Source organism: Sphaerodactylus townsendi, linkage group LG07 (assembly GCF_021028975.2).
Source record: "Sphaerodactylus townsendi isolate TG3544 linkage group LG07, MPM_Stown_v2.3, whole genome shotgun sequence".
Classification (NCBI taxonomy): domain Eukaryota; kingdom Metazoa; phylum Chordata; class Lepidosauria; order Squamata; family Sphaerodactylidae; genus Sphaerodactylus; species Sphaerodactylus townsendi.
Genome location: NC_059431.1, coordinates 79324234 through 79348665, shown reverse-complemented (window position 1 = coordinate 79348665; position 24432 = coordinate 79324234). Strand labels below are relative to the sequence as shown.

General features: G+C 39.2%; 1 protein-coding gene across 2 annotated transcripts in view; it reads left to right on the top strand.

The window, feature by feature from the left end:
- RFX3 (regulatory factor X3) overlaps positions 1-23968 on the top strand; it is a 209299-nt gene extending 185331 nt beyond the window's left edge. For both annotated transcript variants that reach the window (XM_048502924.1, XM_048502925.1), the window contains 9 exons: positions 2165-2277; positions 3068-3180; positions 3617-3771; positions 16692-16789; positions 17795-17944; positions 19118-19326; positions 20819-20972; positions 22679-22721; positions 23509-23968. In XM_048502924.1, coding sequence (XP_048358881.1) covers positions 2165-2277; positions 3068-3180; positions 3617-3771; positions 16692-16789; positions 17795-17944; positions 19118-19326; positions 20819-20972; positions 22679-22721; positions 23509-23747 — 1274 coding nt within the window. In that variant the 3' untranslated portion in view covers positions 23748-23968. The remainder of the gene's footprint in view (positions 1-2164; positions 2278-3067; positions 3181-3616; positions 3772-16691; positions 16790-17794; positions 17945-19117; positions 19327-20818; positions 20973-22678; positions 22722-23508) is intronic.
- Positions 23969-24432: the final 464 nt, after the last annotated feature.

Genomic DNA, 24432 nt, shown 5'->3' with positions numbered 1-24432 from the left:
GCAGGCATGAGTGGCACTGGCCCAAGGGCCAACCCTCCCGCAAGCACACACAAACACACACCAAACATCCAGACACCTGAAGTGAAACATTGAAAATGCTGCTATCATTCATTTCACAGTAGTAGAACAATTCTACAAATCACAAGTTTAACTCCAATAACCCTGGGCCTTTGGGCCTTTAAGCCCCCCTCCCCTCCCCACACCACTCCAATACCAAACAGTGACAGGAAAGCTATACACCTTCAACTGTTAGTAAAAGCAAATGGTTTTTAAAAGTAAAAGTTGGTTGATTCAACTAAAATCCACCCCTTTGCCATCTTCTCCTTACCAGGCAGGTTTTCTCTCCAGGGCTGGTGAACCCATTAAGGCAGGTTCAGAACAGTCACCAGATAAAGGGAGGACAACGTCAAGGCTGTCTTGAACTGACTGTCTACCTCACTGGCACAGAATGGTCTGGGAAGAACCGGTATCACTGTAATTAATGTGTTTTGGCAACCAGACAACCCAGATGGAGTTTTAAAACCATCCAAGTCTTGGGCAGTTGCTCTGCATGTCATCCTGTCCCTTGACTGGGTCTCTGCAGAAACCAATCAATCTGTCCAATTTGTTACCCTGGTAACAAATTTAAAAGACAATAAAGGGTAAGGTCTTCAACCAGCTTACACAATAGGACGGGAACAGGAGCTTGGATTTCATTATCCCAGCTTTCTTTCCTGTAAAGAGACTCAGATGGACTTAGAAAAAACTTCCTTCCCTCCCTCTTCCCACAACAGAAATCTTTCCCCCCCACCCCGATCACACCAGAGAGCACCCCACAACACAGACAGCAATGTAAAGTAATATTGGGGAATTCTCTGGGGAGATTTTTTAGCATGACATTAGGGTCCCTTTAAAGTTTAACACCCACGCCCCACCCCCCACCCCCCGAATACATGGCCATGCCAAGTTTAAAGTGCAAAGAAAAAACCCTTTAAAAACCTTTAAAAAACCCATGGCCATGAAGGCTTCCTTTCCCACCCTACCATGAATCCACAGCCACACTGATTTTACCCTGTAAAGGGAGGGGGGACCTTGAAACTCTGTTTAAACACTGTTTAAACACTGTTTAAAGGGATGAAAGCCCTTGAAACCCTCCCGAATCCATTTGAATGCCAGAATTGCGATTTGGTTTCAGGCAATCAAATGGTTTCAGGTCTGGCTTGATTTGGGCTGCTTGAATCGGCTCCAATCTGAGCCAAATTGCCTGAATCAGGCCTGATTTGGACGTTTTTGCAATTCAGGTTCCTGAATCGCCAAGTCTAGTCTTTATGCAAAAGTGGAGACATAATAAGAATTTGGCTATCCCTCAGGTGGCTGTGCTTATTGATTCAGTCGACTACTGCTTCCCATGGGCAGTAAATTCCTGGCACTTCTACAGTGCAGTGCAAAGATCAACATAAATAAGCATTGGTCTCTGGTGTTCCTGTTGACTATATGAAAGTGCCATGCTTTCTTCTAACACAGCAGAGGTGTAGATTGTTCTGTATACTTCTCCTGCTAAGGTGGAAGAGATCCCTGCAGGATCTGATGTAATTCTACAGGGCTTGCAGGACAGAGCTGTTCTATCAGGCTTATGGTTGAGGCAGAATGACCTCTACCAATTTTTGACCTGCCTCTCTCCTGTTCCCCTCCCTTATTATTATTTAATTGCCATCTGTGTTAGAGTTAATAGTTTAAATGTTTTAAATTTTATATGAAGTATTTATTGTATTTTTATGTGATGTACACCACCCTGAGCCTGGAAGGGAAAGGGTTGCATATAAATATAATAAATGATATTAATTATGATATTTTGGACAAAATCTGCTACCACAAATGCATGTTAGTTTGTGCACCACTTAAAACTGATGTACTTGCAGCAAGCTATAAGTATTTATTCCATTTCTATGAATAGCTTATATTGCATTTAGATTACTTAGTTATTTCTGGATATTTAGTTTAGAAGTGTAAAATGTTACTTGAATTGCAGTTTCTAAAATATATACTATAAATCCTTCCTGTTTGAGTCCAACACTTGGTGACCTTTTTGGTATTTACTTCTTTTTGTCCTTAAATGTTTTCCTAATTAAACTGTGATTGACAAAGTCTATGATATTTTTTCTCTATTGTGTTGTCATGGAAACAGATGCATCTCGAGCACTTCCAGAATTTGGAGAAGTTGAAATCGCTTCTCTGCCAGATGGTACTACTTTTGAGGATATCAAGTCATTGCAGAGTCTCTATCGAGAGCACTGTGAGGTAAGGAAGAGATATTCTTTGCCTTTAACTTCCTATCATGCTGTCAAGAGTTCTTGATATAACACAGTAACTAACAAATATATTTAAGATTATCTCTTTTTCTGAAAAATAGAATATGATAGGAAAAGCTAATCTCATAACACCAAGTATATGTTTCTGTTTTCAAAGATGGGCACAGTTGTGGACAGTTCCCTTGAATTTGCCTGCACACAGCAGGGCCCAGTGTGTATTCCTCACGTCACACTGCTTTTGAGTTTTTGGGGTCCTAATTTTTAATATTAGTCACCAATTAGATTTTGAATTTTTATAAAATTTGAAATAAAAATGTTAAAGTACAAATGTAACATATTTTAAAGTTTTGCATTAAAATAAATATTCTATGTAATAGCTTGTGCAGGATTCAGAAAGCAAAACTCTAGGGTGAGGTCATCCCCCAACACAGGGGTGTGCAGATGCCCTAGCTAGCTGATTGTGCAACTTCATTGTTACTTACATATGCTAAAATGGGTGGATTCCACTCAACACATGCAAATCACACTTGCTAATTGTATCCTTTACACTTGTTAACCAATGCAAATGGTTCTTTATCACACCCTTGACATTCCACAGGTATATATACTCCACTTGTTTTGCTATACTACCATCAGATCCTCTGAAGATTCCTGATTAAGTCCAAAAAAGGGCAAAATTAAAATTCACAGTCTTCATAGCACTGTACAAATAGAATTGATTGTTCAGTATTTGTCATACAATGGATGAAGGAATATCTGTATCTGCTTTGTATTTCTAGGCAATATTGGATGTTGTAGTGAACCTTCAGTTTAGCCTAATAGAAAAATTGTGGCAAACTTTCTGGCGCTATTCTCCCTCAACAACAACTGATGGCACTATTACTGAACCAAGGTAGGCTACTTTTTAAAACAGCTTCTCAACAATAATTTAGTAGGATTTTTCGAATAGAAGAGAATTGTAAATTTGCTTTTCTAACTAGAAAATCCTCTCTTTAATTACTAGATTAAACTTCCATTTTATTATAACTGCAGGATATATTTATATGCATACCATTTTATTTTATGTGAGCAGGGCACAGTTATTTTCTCATGAAATAGTATCCAATCCAAAGACCATTCTTATCACTGCTGCATAAAAATGGGTGCATTTTGGCTAGAAATTTAGAGGCCATGTATCAGCCATTACAACACAAAGAGCCTCAGGGCAATTGGGTGTGTTTCAGACATCTCTAATGTTTTATTTTAAAAAGCTTTAAAGTCCATTGTTCTTTTTTATCTTCATGTAAATGCATTTTCATTTATTCATTTAATACATTTGTTCACACCAGCAATCTGAGTGAAATAGAAAGTCGACTTCCGAAAGCAAAGCTGATTACTCTGTGCAAAAATGAGTCAATTCTGAAATGGATGTGTAACTGTGACCATGTGATGTACCAGGCTTTGGTGGAGATTCTCATTCCTGACGTCCTTAGACCTATTCCTAGTAAGTTGCCTATAGAAGACGTCTTGTAAGGATTCTTTTTTGTTGTTCTGGTGATCTTGTGCCTACAGAACCTCCCATGGAGCCCTTTAGGAGTGAAGGCTAGGAAAGCAGCTTGGGTGCAGTTCTTTTTATTTACTGCATAGAAAGGTACATCTCACGTTAAAAAAATTGCACTTAAAGTAAGACTTAACACTTTTATATAGTTTTTTTTAAAGCTAGGTTTCAACATGTGTGTGGAATATGCTTACCTAAATCATGCTTTTGCCACAGTAGAATTGCTTGTTTTATATTGATAGGAAACTACTCCTTTTAATATTTCTTGTCTGTATTGATAGTCTCCAAAATGCACTGGTGCCAACTTGTTTTTTCATGTCTTCATCAAACAGGACTAATCCAAAATGGGGCATGTCCAGTAGTAACATTTCAGTGGTAATGTGTCATGAAAAAGTACCCATTGTAGTGGCCATGGTATTGTTGATCTAGTACACAGTTGCATATTTGCCTCTCTGTTCTGTACAATCACAGTATTTTCAGGTATAGAGGAAAGCATGTTAGCGGCTATAGTTGAATCCATCCTAATGTCTTTCTTATAACACAATTAGAGCTTGACAGGTTGAATGAGCCGTTTCTTAACTTTATTCATTTTTCTAATTTCTCTGTTTTTTCTTTTAAAAAAATACAAATAAATCTTTAATCGGTATAAAAATACAGAGTTGAAAACAAACAAAAAAAACCTGGAAAAACAACAACAACCAGGTATTGCAAGATGTTCTCAGCATCTAACCAAAAATATTGTACCTTGGCTAGCTAGTCACTATCAAATTGTTCTACTTGAGAACAGAATGTTCATTTCAAAGATAAAATTATTCAGGCCAATGCAGTGTACTCTGTTGTTTTCCAATAGAAAGCCAATTTACCACAGATTCTAGCAAAGCTGATTTCCATTATAAAGCATTATGCCTGTCCTTCATACTGAAATAAATACATATAAATTTATTTTCCATTAACAATAATGGTTAATGGTTTCTGTGTGAAAGAAAATCTATATAACTGCACAAGTTTCATGCTCTTTTTGTGAACAATTCTTTTGTAGTTAGGTGAGAACCTCTGTGCATCAAATGAAATGTACGGCAAAGCTATTTTCTCCTGAAGTCTCTATAGATGTTGCTATTACAGTTGTAACAAAATGTTCAAAACCTATCCAATTTTGCAAAAATATGCAACTGACCTTCACTTGTGAATGAAGAATAATACATCATTATTTATATTATATTATGGCACAACATAATTATCATTATGGAACACAGTCTGAATGCAGGGCATCTTCTGATTCATTTTGCAGAAATTCAGAGTGTTAATCTGTACTGATATATGAATATTATGTACAGTATAGTGAAAGCAACAGGGAAGTATTTGATTCAGAATTGACACTTGCCATTTTAAAAAACATTATATTGTAATAGTTTTAAAGTTTCTTTACTACCTTTGCATATTGCCTCAAGTAAATGGAGTGAGGGATATTCTTAAAAAATGTTTAAACAAGTCTGACCAAACATCTGTCTGTCTGTCTCTCTGAATTAATGGCAAGGCAAAGAAAAACTTAGATTGGCTTTTGTATATATTTTAAAACAAAGACTAGAATGGGCAGGAAAGAGTGGCCATTTGATGTTTTAGACATTATATGACAGTGGGAGAGGACGGGCCAAAAGGTTTGCCCACTCCAGATCTAGATGTTATAGGATAATCTGGAAGTAGTATTTGTATTGGGGGAGAGCACATTGCTAAAAACATTAACACAAAAAATAAAATGTTTTTAACTAAATCAGAAGCAGTAAATGAGCCACAGAGGTCAGGACTGTTATGAGAGTGAAAAAATGACTGAAGAATATTAAGATTGCAGAGAAGATAAACTATTTTCAAACAATGATGTTGGATGAATATCCATATCTGCATTGATGGGGAGGAAGGAATACGATGAAATTGAGTTGACAAAATGGTTGACAAGATGATTAACAGAGAAAATAAAAATTTAACATGTATATATTTGGGATTTGTTGTTATTTTATTATGTAAACTTAATAAAAATTATATTTAAAAAAAAACAAAAAACATGTCACTGGGCCTGGCTGGAATAACACAAGTGTTTAACTGAGCCAGAATGTGAAATTATGATTTTTCTAGCTAAATAGGCAGCTTGTCACTAAAATTGGCTTCCTTTCCAAACAACTGGGAGATAATTAACACCAATTTCTTTTAAAAGAAAGGATTCAGGGGCAAGCCAGGTAGTTACAGGCACAGTAATCCAACCAGTCCCAGGTAATTTGGTGGAAAGCATCATCACTAATTCTAACATTATTAAAGGTATAGAAGCAGCAGCATTGCTAGGAAATATCAACATGGCTATGCAACATCTTGCCACACTAACAATTTAGAATGATCTGGGAGTGTTAACAAAGTGTTAAATATTCAGTCTATTTAACTTCATTATACTTTTCTGGGCTTTAGGGGTAAGCAGTGAGCAATCTCTGTTTGCAGATTACCTAAATTATGCAGGACAATAAAAATCTAAGCAGACTGCAAAGTTCAGAAAGGACCTTTCCAAACCAAGAAGATGGACAGTAATATGATGAAGGAGTGCATTTTGGCACAGTTAAGTCCAACCAACCAGATATACTGTTAGGATCTAAACTGCCCATGATCAACCAAGAAATAGAATTGAGTGTATCAAAGAAAAGGGAGAATGTGTTCATTTAATGTGAAATTCTATGTGGTATAAGGATGGAGTAGTCTGTGCTTCTGGAAAGCACTTATTCTCATCACAAGCAAGGTCATTAGGCTTTTAGGGACTTCCATGGGAAGTGCTGTCCTCAATGATTCCCAGACATCTCCTTTAAAAGAAAACTGCACATTTAAGCAAATAATCCAGCAGCCTTAAATGACCAAGTAAGCAACTAAAAGAAAAGAGAGCGAGAGACATCTCCGCGGAACATGATCAACATAAATCTTTTAATATCTGTGTGCCATTCGAAGGTTATATTGACCACCTTTGCCAAAAATACTTTAGTCCTAAAAATTGCCAAATATATTTTAGTCTTGAAATTAAGAGTAGACAGACTGTTGAATCCCCATAGTGTCAAGGATGGCAATTCACAGTAAGTGGACACATTTTCATTTATCTGATGGTTGGGGTGGGAGAATCTGTACTTGTGGGATGTAGAAGAACTGTTAATCCCAAGGTGGAACCAAATGTCACTTGAGCTGCTATTCCTGGTTGGGACAGCTTTCTGCCATGAGATACTATCCATTAAAACTCAGATTTCAGAACGCAAAAGAATGTTCAAGTGGCTGCCCAACATACAGATTCTTAAAGAAAGGATATTATATGCTATTGAGGAAACCATTTCCAAAGAACAGATGTAGTCATTTTCTGCTGAGTCCCTAGATTTGTATGACATGTTTATATTGTTGATAATCTAATGAGCTTAACAGAAAAGATAACTCTCATGGCATTAGAAAGAACTGGACAGAGGCAAGTGATGACAACTTTGTTCCTTAAGGCCTAAACAAAGCCTCAGTGGGACAGGACCAAAGAAGGAGACAAATTTCCTCCATCCCTTGCAACATTAAAAAGTAGAACTAGAGGCAAGATCAGTCCTCAAGAAACCACTCTGCAGATATGGGAAATAAATGGACTTGCATATACAGAACAGATTCTCAACTACAGAACATATATCAAGTATTCTATCACACATGGAAAGGTTTATTGATTCTGTAGAAAAACTGTGTAGTATAGAACAGTGAAGGGGATATATTCTGTCAGAAACCAGTGAACCTATATGTCATACAATATTCCATCCATTGCTTATCCCCATAATGTTTAAATCAACTGCTACCTGCTACACTGGGGTACTTGCACTCAGGCCTTTCTTACAGTCAGTTTGAAGAAGTTCTTCCAACTATAGCTTGTGTGTATCTGTGAATATGGCCACAACAGGTACACCTGTCCCTTTTGAGTAGTGCCTTCATCCAATGATGGACACTATCTGGGACAGTATTCCCCTTGAGAGCAACTAATTCTAGAAACTGGCCATACTCAAACTGTCAACTATTCTCACTAAGAGATGTGAATATGGACCCATCTTAAAAATAATTTTACCAAGATTGCATGATTCTCAGCAGTTGTGCCAAATATATACTTTTCTCCTGAAGTCAGGTGTAGTCTTCCAGTAGACAGGGTTGTGGAGAGGTAAAGCAATCCATATGGCTAAGAATGCCCATAGAACAACTTCAGCCATTCTGAAGTTCTTTAAAAAGGGGGCCTCATACATCTCCACAGCAATTCGGGTATTTCAGCAGAAGGTGACTGCCCAACTAATGTACGGTTCCCAGCTCTGCCTTTGTAAAGATCTTCACTTTCAGGAAGCAATCCAATCCAAGGCAGATTCTGTATGGGTCCCGGGATCAGCGGAGCACCAGTGTACATGACACCGGCACTGGCCTGGGGCCATTCACACACTTGAGCGCTGAAAAACGGCACCTTCCACCCAGTGCATTCGCTCAGCACCGGGTGGACGCCGTCACTTTCCAAAAGACTCACTAGTTTAGCAAATCACAAAAATGCTGTTGTGGGGGGGAAACACCGCTGCGGCTCTGCTCCAGCAGCCGTGCTAAGTCCTCCCCCACAACAGCGTTTTTAGCAGCTGCACATCGCTCTTTATCGGCCATGCAGAATCCGCCCAAGTTTCTGCAATCAGTATTTGGAGTCCCTCAGTGCATACCAAATGGTCTCCTTAGGCTGGAGAATGGGATGGTATCACTTGATGGTATCACTTGCCTTCAGCACTGTTACATATAGGCCTTTAGAAAGCCAACGAAATATTTAAACAACAGATTTGGGACTTGCCTGTTCAATCTGATAGGGTTTGGTTGCAGCGGCATCCTACTGTAACGTGTCCACCTAGAAACCTCCTGGCTGGGTACCTAATGACATTAGAAGTATCAAATAATTTTTACCCAGGCACGTTTCAATCCCTTGCCATCAGCCCTTTTGGAAAGCAGATATGTTTGCATTCCCTACATAAAATGCCCATGTGAAACAGGAAAGGTCAAGACCATAGTGCATGTATTATTGTGTTGCTGTTATTTCAATAGCATTCAATTGCAATACATCATGCCAGTATTAGAAAATACTAGAAAATACAGGAAGAGCAATTTTATACTTCTGTCATTCTTTCTGACCTTCCCTTGGAAATAACATCCAATGTGGCAAAATGTTGCCTAAGAGCAAGTATCATATGCAACCAGATGGTCAGTAAGGCCAGATTATGATATCCTCAAACTCATTTTTTAATCCTAGTATTGTATTGCATTTTATTAGGTTTTACCTGATGTGTCTGGTTTGATATTGAAATAAACTGAACAGAACTGATGCTTAGCATTGAAGGTTATGTTGGAATGTATTGAGGGCTGCAAAGGGACTCTTTTAGGGTCTCTGCAGTCATATACATGTTGTGTGTATTTGCTGACTAAGTAGTACAAACATCCAGAGGTTTCGAGAGGTACTCTCCCTCTCTTCTCAATTAAGTCTTAACGCCACTCTGTTCACTTTAAGAACTAAACAAGTGTTTCACCAGTTCCTTTTGATAGTGACTGAGGAGATTCTGGGCTTTCCCCATCTAGAACCAGGGCATTTGCTTCCTTTAAATTAATAAAAAGACCTGTTGTATATTTATTCCTCCATCTCTTCACAGAGTTCAGGGTTGTATACATGACTTTTCCCATTTTATCCTCATACTAACCTAGCCTGTGAGGTAGACTAGGCTGAGAGTGAGTGATTGACCCAAGGTCAGTGAGCTTCATGGCTGAGCAGGAATTAAATTCAGCTTTCCCCAGCTGTAGACAAACACATTAACCTGTGAACCACACTGAGCAATTCTCTTATTATACTGTACCTCCAAACGGAAGAAAAATATACTGATTTCTTTACTGTTTATGTGTTTTTCAAAAACTAAGAGCAGGAGTTATGTTGCCCATTTAAATGGCCACAAGCTTTGCTTGAGTCAGTTTAATGATGTCCTGTCCAGTGTGTCAGTTGTTTTCTAAGAACACCAGATCATTATACAGTTACTACTTAAAGGTCATTTTCTGATGAAAACTTTAGTATTGTTAGGTGTTGTGAATAGCAGACTTCATACTGCTCCAAGGGTAAAAAGATCTCAACATAATGAGACTGTTGATTTTTTTAGATTGTAAAGCTCAATTTGTGCATTCATTTTGCCAGAGGCATATCGGGGGAATGTTGTCTGGGGACAACCCCTGCTTCGGGTGCCCCTCCAGCCCAATGTCCCCACACCCCATGCTCCCTTGCGCTTGGGGCAGTTCAGATGGGTACTGCAGTGGCAAACTGGCTCCTGGGCCAGCCTGTTGCCGCGGCTCCTGTCCAAGTTACCCCCGCCTCCCTGAAGGCCACCTCCTGCAGAGAGGCCGCAGTGCCCATCTGAGCTGGCTCTGAGCCCTGCCTCCAAGGGTCTGGGGAGAGAAGGAGGAAGCTCAGACAGGTGCTGCATACTGTCCAAGGGGACGGGGTCAAATGACCCCCAGGTCAGCATGGGGGAGGAGGGGGTGGGGCAACTTTGCATGCACACACACACCAATGCGCCGGGGGCCATTTGACCTCCCTGTCCCTGTGGGCAGTATGCCCCTGATTTTGACAGATGTTTGGATATCACTATAAGTTATTTCCTACTTTTTTATTCAGCTGATGTATTGAGCTCTGAAATGTATCATATCTTTGGGAAATGGTTGAAAGCTTATTGTTCCCTCAAGATGTGCTGAATCTTTAGCCTTATTGCATGGTATTAGAAATAGAGATATAAAATTTCCAGAAGTTGCGGGAGAGGGATCTTGTTTGTTTGTTTGTTTTATTGTGTCTCCCCCAATGGAAATTTGGAGAAAAATCTAAATATATACAATACTTACTATCATGTCAAAGCTAAACTAATTGTACTGCTTTAACAATGTAAAATGGGTCATTTATAGCTTCTTTAGCTTACAAAATTCCAATGTTTGACAAATTTAAAAATTATAAATACCTTAGTTGTAAAAAACTAAGGTATTTATAATTTTTAAATTTGTCAAACATTATTAGTGCTCTTTTGTGAGACTCCTTTTCTGACTAAATAATGTATTTAATGTTATCTACCACAAAGTTTGTGTTTTCTGTTTAACTCCTATTTACTTCTCAGACAGCAAAAATTAATGTACATGTACTAAGGCAGCAGAGGTATATCACCTTGCACTTTTCTCTCATACGGGGGTTTATCTGCAGTTTTTAAAATTCAAGTCAGAAAAGGAGTCTCACAAAAGAGCACTAATAATATCTGTGCAGCTAGATGTAGATCCAGTTTAATGCTGTCTTCTTCCTTCTGTAGCTACTGATTAGAGAGAGCTCAGTTCTCAGGCTTTTAGCATCTCTAGCTAAAAATACTTAGTAGGCAAAAATGACTAAAACTAGGATTGTGCTGAGTCTCAGTCAATCAAAGATCTTTAATACATTGTGCCATCATGTTTTGTATGCAGTCAGACAAATTTGGCCATATAATGCACCCAGAAGCAAAATCAGAATAATGGCAGGAAGCATGAACACTCAGAATGACCATCCTGTCGAAGCCACTCAGATTACCAGTCAAGTTTGGCTATATAATAACACCACAAAGGCAGACCAGACTACAAAGGCAATGGGTTCTTGCTCTTACTCTGCATAGCTAAAAGTTTTAATATCATTTCACAGGTGCCTGCAAATAGTTCCTGAAGTGAGAATGTTTCACAGCTGTGTATGAAATTTTCCCTTGGTGCACTTGCTTATTTCAGCTTAGCATTATCACAGTAGTTTTGAAAAAGTAACATTTGAAAACATTTTTCAAACATTTGAAAAAGTAACTTGAGAATTTAGGTCATTGGGAGCCCATGTTTTCAAACACCTTAGAGCAAGGGTGTCAAACATGCGACCTGGGACTGGATCGGACCTTTTGAGGGGGTTTATCAGGCCCATGAACTAGCTGAGGTAGCGCCCCTCCCCCATCCCAATTTGGGATCAGGAGTGTGTGTGCAGGCTGCCTTAGCTAGCTCACAAGCCTGATAAGCCCTCTCAAGGCAGCCACCCCCATCATGGTGCGGGCTCACTAGTCTAGACACCCCCCTCAATGCCATTCTGGGGTCAGCTAAGGCACCTCCAAGCCTGGCCTGATCAAGTCACATTTATGTCATATCTGACCCTTATAACAAATGAGTTTGACACCCTTGCCTTAGAGTATTACATATCCTTAGAATTCATTGCGTTTGACTCCTTGAAGTAGATCCTGCCTGAGTGCAGTCAATGAGTCCTTATTTTTCTGAGTCTCTCACCTAAGTTACTGTGTAAACATGTTTGAACTCAGCTACTCAAGGATCTTTTGGACATACTGTTGCTTTGTGTAAAATGTGTCACTGCCTAGTACCAGGATAGGCTTCTCCTTGCCCTTCCAGTAGGCAGATGGGAAAGAGGCATAAGCCACCACCTTCTCTAGTTGTTTAAAAAGCAGACGGTTAAAATTTTTGTTCATTTTGTCTGCAAACAGCATTTTTTTTAAATTTCAAGGTGGGTTATAGTAGAAAGAAGGAATGAATATGCCTTCCATGTTATCCAGTGTCACTAGTAATTAGATGAAGACTAACAAGCTGGAACTTTGCCCCAACAAAACTGCTGCTGGCAGGGGAGAAGGTCTGACCAGGAACAGGCATACTTTCTGTTCTGGATGAGGTTGCAGTCCACCTGAAGGAGCAGGTTTGTAGCTTGAGTTAACAAGTGAATCATAGGAACTGTATTGCTCCAGTCTTGTATCATCTACATTGACTCCCAATTTGCTTTTGGGCCCAATTCAAGTGCTGATGTCAACCTTTAAAACCCTATAGAGCTTGGGTCTAACATATTGTGGACCGCTTACTCCCATATGAACCTACCCAATCATTCTGGTCATTGTCAGAGGCCCTGTTTTGGGTGCCTCAACATCTAAGGCTAGGCAAGTAACAGCCTAAGAAAAGACCTTCTTGGTTGTGGTGCAGACACTTTGGAACTCCCTCCCCGGTGGGATTCGTCTTTCTTCCCCTATCGTTGTCTTTCTCTACCATTGACAAGTGAACCCCTCTTCCTTTTTGGGCTTGGTGTCCCCTCACTAACTTTTGTTCACCATCCTACCTGTTTGTTTTCCATGTGTTTATATTTTGTGTTTGTTTATATTATGTTTGTTTATATATTATGTTTGTTTGTACAATATATATTATGTTTGTTGATATAATATATATATATAGCCTGAAATGATTTAATACTGACTGCCTTGGGGTCACTGAATTGAGTGTCAGGGCGGCATAGAAATGTTTTAAATAAGGAAATAGCTGGCTTCAGATTTTTGGTTTTCATTTGCCCTCTTGTACCATTAACTTTCTGACAAATTTGAGGGTTTAAATACACCACCTGTTCAAAGTATTCAAGTATTCAAATGACCTTTATTGGCATATGTACATATTTAAAACATTACAGTACCATCTGTTATTACCAGGTCCTGTCAAGCATTGTGTGCTGGGTGTCCCTGGGTGACACTTGAATCTGGGGTGCACGGGGATATGATTTGGATCAGGACCACAGTGTGTGAGGAAGGGGTCTTAAACCTCCCCCACTGCACTATTTTCCTTTCCCACAACAGCCCCTGGGCCAATTGAACATAACCAAAACAGTGGAACATATTATTATACTGTTTATTTTACAAAGATATCTGTTCTACATATCTGACCCCTACTTTATCTGAGTTCCTAGGAAGATCTGACAAATTCTATATGTCTTTCCTCCTTGCTGTCCGCTCTAATGAAACCTCTAAATTGTCTGCTGAGACTTTATCCATAAGAAAGCAGATTCCTCAAACTTTTAAGTAACTTTTCTGCATAAATAATTACACCACAACAAGGCTGTAGATTGTAATCTTTGTATATTAATTTTATACTTGCTGAAAATTTTGCTCCCAAAGTGCTGTTGGTTCAGCTTTCAATCATAATAAATGTTGCTGATGGTGTTAGAAATGTGTTCTCATTCTCTCCCCTGCCCCTACCCCCCACCCACCCACCATCTCCTCCTGCCACTATCTATATGGTAATTTCAAAAACAGATTATAACTCTCTTTTCCATATTACATAAAAATGATTTTTTTGATTTTACTGCCCGTAAATAATCCTCCCTGAGACAACTATATACCATTACTTTAATGAAATTGCTTGTCTTCTTTTGGTACAAACTGTAATCTACAAATTTTTGTTGGTTGTAAACAAAAAATTCAGGCAGTCATAAAGATCTTTTTGAAAAATCCAAACAGCAGGGGCAGCATTATGTCTATATTTGTGAATTTAGTTGGTCCTAATACAAAATGTTGCTGTTGCTATTTGTTACATTGTGATTTAATTGACCAGGGGCACACACTCCAAAGCAAGTAATTTTTAACCGTAGTATTTGTATGAAGGAAATCAATAGAATGAGAGGTAATACATAGTTTTAGAAATTTGCACAAATTTGGGCTCCATATGTTTATCTTTTTATCAAAGAGGTTCAAAGAATAACTGTGTCCTCATTTGTACTTGAACTTGAGTTTATGTGGTTTAGAATTGTAGAGCTTTCACTCCAATTAGTAATGGTTACTGCTTGATTAATGTTTTCACACAGCATACTAAGTGTTGCTGTACGTAGAGAATATGTCATCTTCATGTAGGTTGTAATCCAAAGAAGTTCAAGTGTGTACCCAAAGTGTATGTGCAGCTGGTCTTTCTTGGCTTCTAATTGATTGCCACTCCATAGGGTCCCTCTGTCCTTATCACAATGAAAGCATTCCTTTGTTCCACTTCTTAGTTTGTTTTAGGAACTTACTCAATTGATATAAGCTAGCATCCATCACTTCCATTAAGAAATACTATAGAAAACTAATTATTAAAGTTCAAATGTCTGTGTTCAAATGAATGTGTAGGTAGGAAGAAGTAATGACACCCCATGATGATAGGCATTTACTCCCCTTCTAATCTGTTAAGTATATGGTTATATAAATTGCCTGTTAGTGATGGCGTAGTTTAAAAAAGCAAATGTTTGTATGTTCCAGGGTACACATTTAAGCACCTTTTTAACATAAGTAGAAGAAAGGAGTGTTTGAATTGGAACTTTACATTTTAGACAAATCTAAGCACATCAGGAGAACCACTTCAATGGCTCCTCTTAATAGAGCCTATTTCAGAGAACTGTATGACATACTTCATATCCCCAGCAGGGATGGTGCCTCAGGTTTTTCAAAGAGCAACTACCTCTAAACTCACCAGAAACCGTTTTTAACCCTTTGGGATGTTTTTCAAGCAGGTTTTGGTGTACTGTAGGTGTATTTTTGTGTTTTGAGACAAGTAGTCTGCTATTCAAAAAAAAATTGGTTACAACTCTTATTGGGCATGTGTAAACCATTTAATCCATCTGAAGTAGCTCTCTTGTTTGTGCGTGTTTGTTCCATATATATTGAAAGAGTCCTGGCATAACCGTGGCTGGTTTTTCATGCAAGCTTTGAAACTGAATACCTCATGTGTTTGAAAACATAGATGAAGTATTTCACGTGTGAGTATAAGCTTATGAAAAACAAACACTGATTCTTAGCTATGCAGACTAATATTGAAGCTCTAGTGCAGAGTTAAAAGGCAAAAAGAAACCCCACAGCTAAGAACTTGAGAAAGGAGGGAGCATTAGGTATAAAAGTAATACTTACTGTGAAACTACAAATTATGGTACATAATACTGATTGGTAGCAAAAATACGTAATAGAAATACTGCTTCAAATTAATCCCATATGATGTCAGTATAAATGCAGAAAATCCAAAAGCTGGTACTGTATTCACACACAGTAAATATCAAAATATTCCATTCTAGTCTAAATAATAATCACAGATTACACTGCATCTCCACAGCAGGAGGAAATTCTGCACCTTCGTCTAACAGTACATTTGGTTTGATATTGTCGTGGTTATGTCTTTAGCTGCTGTGAAATTACAGTGTAATAAATGACTTTTATCTAGGACCTATTTGTCACTGCAGGAGTGTCTAGGCTATACCATTTCAGCCTGCAGGAAGAGGTCACATAATTGAATACTTATCATAGAAAAGAAATTACCTGAAGTCTATAGTGGATTATCCCGAACACAGGTTTACCACTTCAGTGAAAACTGGGTTAAGACTATGTAATTTATGGCCCATCCAAAGCAGGGGAATCCATCTGTGGGAGCAGCACACAGCCGCCCTGGCAGATTTTCCTTTCCTAGGGCACTTGCCCTGGTGGAGAGGCAATTCCATGACGTGCAGCCACTGCAGCCCTCCCAGGTGCTGGGATTCAGTGCCAGACACAATGCCTCTGCTGCTGCCAGTATAGTGTGGGTGGGCTGAAGGCACAGCTGGGGAGGAGCTTACAGGAGTCGGCTTCTTCCCAGCCATTAGCTGCCTTATGCCAACAGCCAGGACTTTAGACTTATGTTACCTAAAAAGATATTGTAGGAATATTAAGCCTAATGGGGGCTTTGCAAGGCTCCCCACAGTGCCAGGAAGCCCCTATGAAAGTGGCAGGGTGGCAGGGCTGGCTCACAGCTGGCCACCTGGGCTCTTGGATAGGACTATCATTGTTATATGGATACCATTCTACTTTAAATTCTATATAGTATTTCTCTTTATTGATCCTACAGTGATTAGAATTATGCATCGGCATTTATTCAATTGTAATTGTACTTCCACTATGAAAATTGTCTTCCTCTGTTCTGTACTCATAATATTTCAATATACACAAGCCTTAATTTTTTTCATTTGTTTTATATTTTTTCATGCATAGGTGCCTTGACCCAAGCCATTCGCAATTTTGCAAAAAGCCTTGAAGGTTGGCTTTCCAATGCCATGAACAATATTCCCCAGAGAATGATTCAAACCAAGGTAAACTGAAGAGTTATCATTATGTCATTGGGGAAATTGGGCCTTATGAAACACTAGTAAAACATTATTGTTCATTCAAATTAGAGAGAACCAATCTCAAAAGCACTTTCTTTAAAACAAAATATAGGCTGGGCAGCTCCAGTCACAGCCTGAGATCCTGGGATGCAGCACCACTGCCATGCCTCCCCACCTCCTCCAGAGAACTTTTGAGTGGTGTAGAGAGGCAGAAAAAACAAAAAAAATTCCTCAGCATAAGTCCAGGGCACCAGTCATAGCATCCATAGCCCAAAAGCTCAGGGGGGAGCTGAGTGCAGTCATCTCCACCCAAAAAAATGCCCCGCGTCACCTACCCCCCCCCACCCGTGCACTGGTGTCCAATCAGACGCCAACACAGCCTGAAATGGCCGGTCCCCCTTCCGGGTCAGGCACTGCCAAGGTCTATGGCACCTGCCCGACTCCCAGTTTGCCCACACCACTGGTGCATTTGCCAAATGTACTGGTGGGGTGGGCAAACGTAGGGGCATGAACTTGTGCCTGTTCCATTGAACCATCCCCCCCCCTTTAGTCTTCACTTTTATGTAATACTGTTCTGTATTAAATATTTTCGGGCAATCTTTGATGTCTTTAATATTTCCACAAACCTCACATTCCTCCACAGATGTCTAAAATCCCAGTTCAAAGAACTCTTTACATGATTCATTGGTGTTTCATTTGTCCATATAAATTCTGTCAGGATTCAAGCTTGCTGGATTTTGTTGTTTTCGAATGCAACTTTCATTATTTGGCTTACCTTATCTCATGAAAGATTGACTGACTCAGAGCCAAGCTTGCTGCACACGTGGCTGCTTTGTACATGCGTCGTCATCTTTCTTGCTGAGAGAATCTAAGTAAAAAGAGTGAAAAATGCATTTCTCAGCAAGGGGATGTCTTTTGGGAACTTTGCTGACCTATTTTATCCCTGTGAAAGCACAAGTGTGTGTTTTGATCATTTCTCTGTCTTCATAGGTTGCCGCTGTAAGTGCCTTTGCCCAGACTCTGCGAAGATACACATCTCTTAATCACCTGGCTCAGGCAGCTCGTGCTGTGCTGCAGAACACTTCTCAAATCAACCAGATGCTCAATGACCTCAACCGTGTCGATTTTGCCAATGTCCAGGTATGCTGGAATAGTACAACATATATGTTGTGAAAAGGAAAGGGTTGGCTCTAGAACACTGCACCAGTTTGACTTAGAGAAGGGGGGGGGGCAATCTGAGAACACAACAATTCCTCCTCCTTTCACAGCTCTCCTCCTGTACAGCCTGAAGTGCATAGCCAAACTGCTTACCAGCCCTTTTAAAGGTAGTTCTGTAACTTTTGCATATCTCCCAAGTAATGGTCCTCAAGAACATTTGAGAGCTACTTTGTCTGTTGCCATTTTTGGGCCACACCCCACTCCAGTCCTTCCCCAAAGGTGCCACTAGTTAGTTGTAGATCAAGTGGTAGCCCCAAGGAGCAAGCACAGTTCCTCTTTCTCTTGTTCCATGATGATTCTCAGTCTGGAGGAGAAGGATCCCTGAGCTCTTGACATTGTTCTTTAAGTATCTAAGTAACTGTCATAGGTTTGCAGAGGCATAACTGGGCCATGCTGCACCCCGTGTGCACTCTGTGTTTTCCGCCCCCCCCCCCCCACACACACACACAAGGTCACCTGGTAGTTCCCACCAGGCCATTTTCAGCCTCAAGTGAACAGGCTGCTTTTCCAGGCTAAACTAAGGTAAGTGGGGGGAGCCGGGGGGGGGATTTTCCGCCCGCCCCAGGCATGTGCCTGGTGCAATGTGCACCCCCCCATCCCCTGGTAGCTCTACCTCTGTAGGTTTATCTAAAAAAACTGCCACAAAACTGCTTTGTTTATGCATACAAAGTATGTCTAACACAAATATGGCAGTCAGTATCTCATGAAATATTTAGAATTTTTAAATGTTCTAGTGTCATACTTTGTAAAACTTCTGGGCAAGCATGTACAAAGTACTGAAGCATTTACCAGTATCCGAATGAATGCACCTGCTGCAAATGTTATTTAGTCAACTTGGGAAAGATAATAGTTAGTGGCCTATTTAAATAATTAGATAATTCACAAATATGTGATGAGAAACAATATTCAAGCACATTCATATGACCAGCAATTCCATTCCTGTTCCTGGTTCCTGTGCTCCAAATCCAAGCTTACTCTATTCATCCCCAGGGCTAAGTTTCCATTTATTCAATCTCTGTCCATTTTTAGACTATTAGTAGACAGAAGGCATGTGGAGCTTCTTTTGGTTTGACTTTCTTTTTTGCACTGTGACAGGAGCAGGCTTCCTGGGTGTGCCAGTGTGATGACAACATGGTACAGAGGTTGGAAACAGATTTCAAGATGACTCTTCAGCAGCAGAGCACTCTGGAGCAATGGGCTGCCTGGCTTGATAATGTAATGATGCAAGCACTGAAACCATATGAAGGAAGACCTAGTTTTCCTAAAGCAGCACGGCAGTTTCTGTTAAAGTGGTCCTTCTACAGGTTAGTGCCTTAAAGTGTTCTAAATAGGTTTTATTCAATCAGATTAGTAATAACACTGTCATCCATATACATGGCATTTTATAACACAAACCAAACCCATGCCTGAAGGTGCCTGCCACATAAAGTTTGACATAGGTGGATTCCCATAGGTGTAGCACGCAATACAAACAGTTTGGGAGGGGGGGACACTTCGTACAGGTCCCGTCCCCATAACGAGCTTGCCTCGTTTTATTTCCCTCAACCTGGAATTTTCAAAAATCGCTAAACCAGTGATCCTTTTGCAAAATCCCAGGTTGGATCTGCTCCTGTGTGTATAGCCAGGCAGAAGGCACTTTATTTTCCTCCCTTCCACCATGCCTTCCATAGTCGGGGGGGATTCTGCTTGCCGCCGCAATACATTCATTATGGTCCTGCCATGGCAGGGAGGTCCCTTTCTCTTTTCTTTTAATTTGCATATTGCACATGCACAGCACATGCACAGCATGTTGCACATGCGCCACCAATCATATTGTAGCTCAATTGGCATGGCTGCAGGGGTTCATTTCTGTATGCCTGCAGAGCTATGCATGTGTTGCAGGAAATCAAAGAAAGAGAAGCATCTCCATGTGAAGGTGTGAAAACAACGCAAATTCTTTCCATGGACTCCAATCGTTGCCTGCACGGCATGTATGTGAACAGGAAAAGGGAAAATGAGTTCCTTTATGACAACTGCAACCCCTTATACATTTGCTGTGCAGAATAGATAGGACCAGTTACAAAGGAAAACAGCGAACAAATGTAATCTGTGCTTGGGACTTGTTGTGGTTGTAGATGAAGGCTTGAGGAGTTAACCTGTATATGCTTGTTTGTCTTTGTAGGATGATGGTTATTGACCAGAAGAAAGATGTTACTTATCTCCTTAACAAGATGAGAACCCAAATTACAAATTGATAATGTGACCCTTATAGACCACAATAAGCATCATAGGGCCTGCAGCAGAGGCGTAGCTCCAAGGGGGAGAGACGCAATGCACCAGGCACCGGCCCCTATGGGGGTGCGGTGAGGGCATTCCGGGGGCATTCCAGGGTGGGGCGAGGGAGTTCCAGGTTGGAACAGGGGTGGAGGACGCACCAGTGCACCGGGCGCTTTTCCCCCCTGTACCCAGCTATGGCTCATGAAACTTACATTCAGTACAATAGATTCGAATTATTTCAATAAGTGAATTAATGTTCTTATATAGTGGACTCCTGAACATATTATCTACTGTACTTCTGAAAATACATGCTTCTTACCACTCTGTAGCTATAGTCACTATATCATTCTCCCATATCTCCAGTATGAATGTTATTTATTTAAAAAGAAGAAATGCTTACATTTTAGTACAACTTTAAAAGTATAATATAAATAAGTGTGTTTCCCTAAATTGTTTGAGAACTCTTTTATGTGCTTCAGATATTTCTACAGTTTTCTGAACAATCATGGTTTTCCATTCATATTTTCATTTTTTTAACAGCTCTATGGTTATTCGAGATTTAACTTTGCGCAGTGCTGCTAGCTTTGGTTCTTTTCATCTGATTCGTCTATTGTATGATGAATACATGTTTTACTTGGTAGAACATCGTGTTGCCCAAGCCACAGGAGAGACACCTATTGCAGTCATGGGAGAGGTAAGTTGATATAAAAATGAACTGGACATAACTTTCTCCAAAATGTGTGTAGTTAATTAAACTAAAGTGTAACTTAACATCATATTTTACATTACATTTAACACAATGTAATCTTTAAGGGGAACTGTTAACTGTTGCAAAATTTGGAAGGGACCAAGTAAAGCTATAATGCTAAAGTTTAGTTTCTGAATATATATTTTTAGAATTGACTCAATTTGAACAATGAAATTCATATTTTGCTCTTACCATTTGCCATATTAGTTTCAGAAAAGCTGATTTTTCTTCTCTCAGACTTGCTTGTGCCATATAGAGTATTGTCATTTGCCTTGGCCGCCAAAAATATGGTCTAAAGTTGCACCTGAAGGGTGAAAAGGTTTTGTTTTTAATCTGATAAACACCTTCTGGTCTATATATATTAGATGTTACTTATGGTTCATGTTTTATGCTCTCTATAATGGGCTAAATGCTACCTGACAAATTAGTATAATTCTGAAACATCTATTCTTTTCAAGCCTATCACTTTCAATAAAACATAAAGGAAGTTGGGTATTTTTGTTGTCACACTAGCAGGCCACAAGAGTGAAGTTAAATTATAATTCATGCTTTGCTTCTTCCTGGACAAAGTAAAGCTAAAGTTTTCTTCCCAAGAGGAGTTTTCCATTGTAGTAATATCTTCTTTTTAGCTGATTTAGTCTCGTGGATTTCATACTGATTGTATTTAAAAACTGCTTCAGTTTTTGATGCTGAAAGGAATTCCTTATAAAATGAGTATCTGTATCATTTTTGCTGTCGTTCATACAATACAATATTTTTATTTGGGGGGCAAAAATGAACAGTGTCTTAGAATCATAGGATCATAGAGTTGGAAGAGACCACAGGACCATCAAGTCCAACCCCCAGCCATGCAGGAAGACTCAGTCAAAGTACTCCTGATAGATGGCCACCCAGCCTCTGTTTGAAAACCTCCAAAGAAGGATACTCCACCACATTTTGAGGCAGTGTATTTCACTGTCAAAAAGCCTTTACAGTCAGGAAGTTCTTCCTAATGTTTAGGTGGAATATCTTTTCCTGTACTTTGAACCCATTACTCCTTGTCCTAGGCTCCATTGCAGCAGAAAACAAGCTTGTCCATCTTCAACATGACATCCCTTCCAATATTTAAACATGGCTATCATGTCATTCCTTAACCTTCTCTTCTCCAGACTAAATATACCTAAATATACCTATACCTACGAGCTGCTCCTAGTAGTCTTATGAAGAAAGATGGCAAACAGTCCACATGGGCTCCTTATGTTATTCAAAAAGCATTACAAGCTGCACCTTACTGCTTTTTCAGCCTGATAACTTATGCTTTCAAAATACTCAATCTGTCTTCCTCCATTTCTCCCTTCTTTTCTTCTCCCTTTTACCCTGTATAAATTCCAAGCTACTTCATCATAGTCAACTTTAGTTTAAAGGACTTTGTGGTAGGATTAATATGTCGTTACCATAAAGTTCATTTTATAGCATAAGATTTTTCCAGAGGGCTCAGTTATGACACTCAAAGGTCTCATAGCTATTTGGTTGAACACCTTTGTGCTGTGAAAACTGCTACATGTTATTTCTGTATGATTAATAACATATCAGCTTTTGTTGTCAGATTTGACTGCTACAGAGAGTATTCGGCTAAATCATTAAATATACATGCATGATCTTTATTTCTGCAGTTTGGTGATTTAAATGCCGTTTCCCCTGGAAATATGGACAAAGGTTAGTATTACATAATATTTGAGGGTATTTGTAGCATGTCACAAGAGTCCTCTTAATTTATTGGCCATGTAAATCAGACTGAAATTGAGACAAGTTTGTTATAGTGCTGAACCACTATATCAGTTCAAAGCATAATCGTAAGTTATGAGAGTGAGAGATGAGTTTTACACTTTGACAAAATGAACAAAAGTTGATTACCTTTGTAAACTTAGCAGAGCTAGACTTCTGCATGCAATAATACACTATGAATCTGGAATACATAATTATGGGATTGAAGGCACAAAACCACAAGCAGAACTGTGCTTATGGAATAGGTCTTTCCTCCCTTCCCTTTCCCACTGAAAAGCCCACTGTGCTTTTCAAAAAGACAGTCAAGAAACCCCTGGAAATGACATGAGGTCTACAGGAGAAAAGAAAAATGGTAGAAATTGTTTCCCCCTTTTTTTGTATGAGCAGAAGTTCCCTTTCCCTTGCACAGACTTGCAGTAAGGGAAATAGCATGGTGCATTGCAGGATCAAAGATAACAGGGAACAAATTAACCTACAGGGGCAATTTTTTAAAATTGCAAATTGACTAACCAAATATTGAAAGGAAATCAGATCAAAAAGAAGTCAAGAAGAAAGATGGAGTTTAGTCAGGTATATCTGCAAGTTAGTATCTTTTCTGTTGCAATCTGTCACAAATGGATTAGCAGATACCCTAAGTAAAGGTAATTATAGCATTGCTAAAATTGCTACTAATATAGTATCAGAATGTGGCAACATTTATGGTGTGCTTTTTGTGCAGATGAAGGCAGTGAAGTTGAAAGTGAAATCGATGAAGAGCTGGATGAATCTGGAGAGCCACAAGCAAAGAGAGAGAAGACTGAAATAAGCCAGGCCTTTCAGGTGGGCTGCCTACAGCCGGTACTCGAGAGTGGAGTACAGCAGAGCCTCCTGAATCCTCTTCACAATGAGCACATTGTTACAGCTACTCAAACTATAAGACAGTGCAGTGCTACTGGAAATACATATACTGCAGTCTAACAGATATTAAACTACTTTTTCAGATTATATTAGCCCTGTTGATGTTGGGCTTATCATGGGGGAGGGGAGGGATGCAAAAGAAAGAAGTCTGAAGGTTGACTGTTGTCAAATTTTATCTGTGCTTGAACACTACTTTTACTGGAGTTGTGAAATGGAATGGGTGTATGTATTTTGCCAGGTCTCTTTGGGGAAAAAAAGGTAAATACAATCATTTTACACTGGCCGCTTAATATGAAATGTTTTCTTAGTTTCAAGAGTCAAGAAGGGTTTTTGCGAAGCTTAATGTTAATGTTTTTGTCCTCTTTATAATTAAAAGTAATTTAATTTTTTCATAGTTTTTACAAAATATTTTAATGTTAACTGTTAGTCATGGTGATTTTGTATAAATAGGCTTTTTAAAATTAAATGCACTCTGAAATATCCAAAAAAAAATCTTTGATTTACACTGGAGGCATATTCATTTGACAGCAGCTGCATTAGAGTTATTATTAAAAAGGCAGCTTTCATTGGAGAGAACTGGAAGATACTATTTTGATACATTTCAGAGTGTTCAGGGGACTGGAAATTTTATTATAATACTAGATGCTTAAGAACATAGACTGTCTTCTTTCTCAGAGGAAGAGCTAATCTAATGATTGCGAGATAAATAAGAGCTCTATTAGCATGTGGAAATGTGTACTTAATA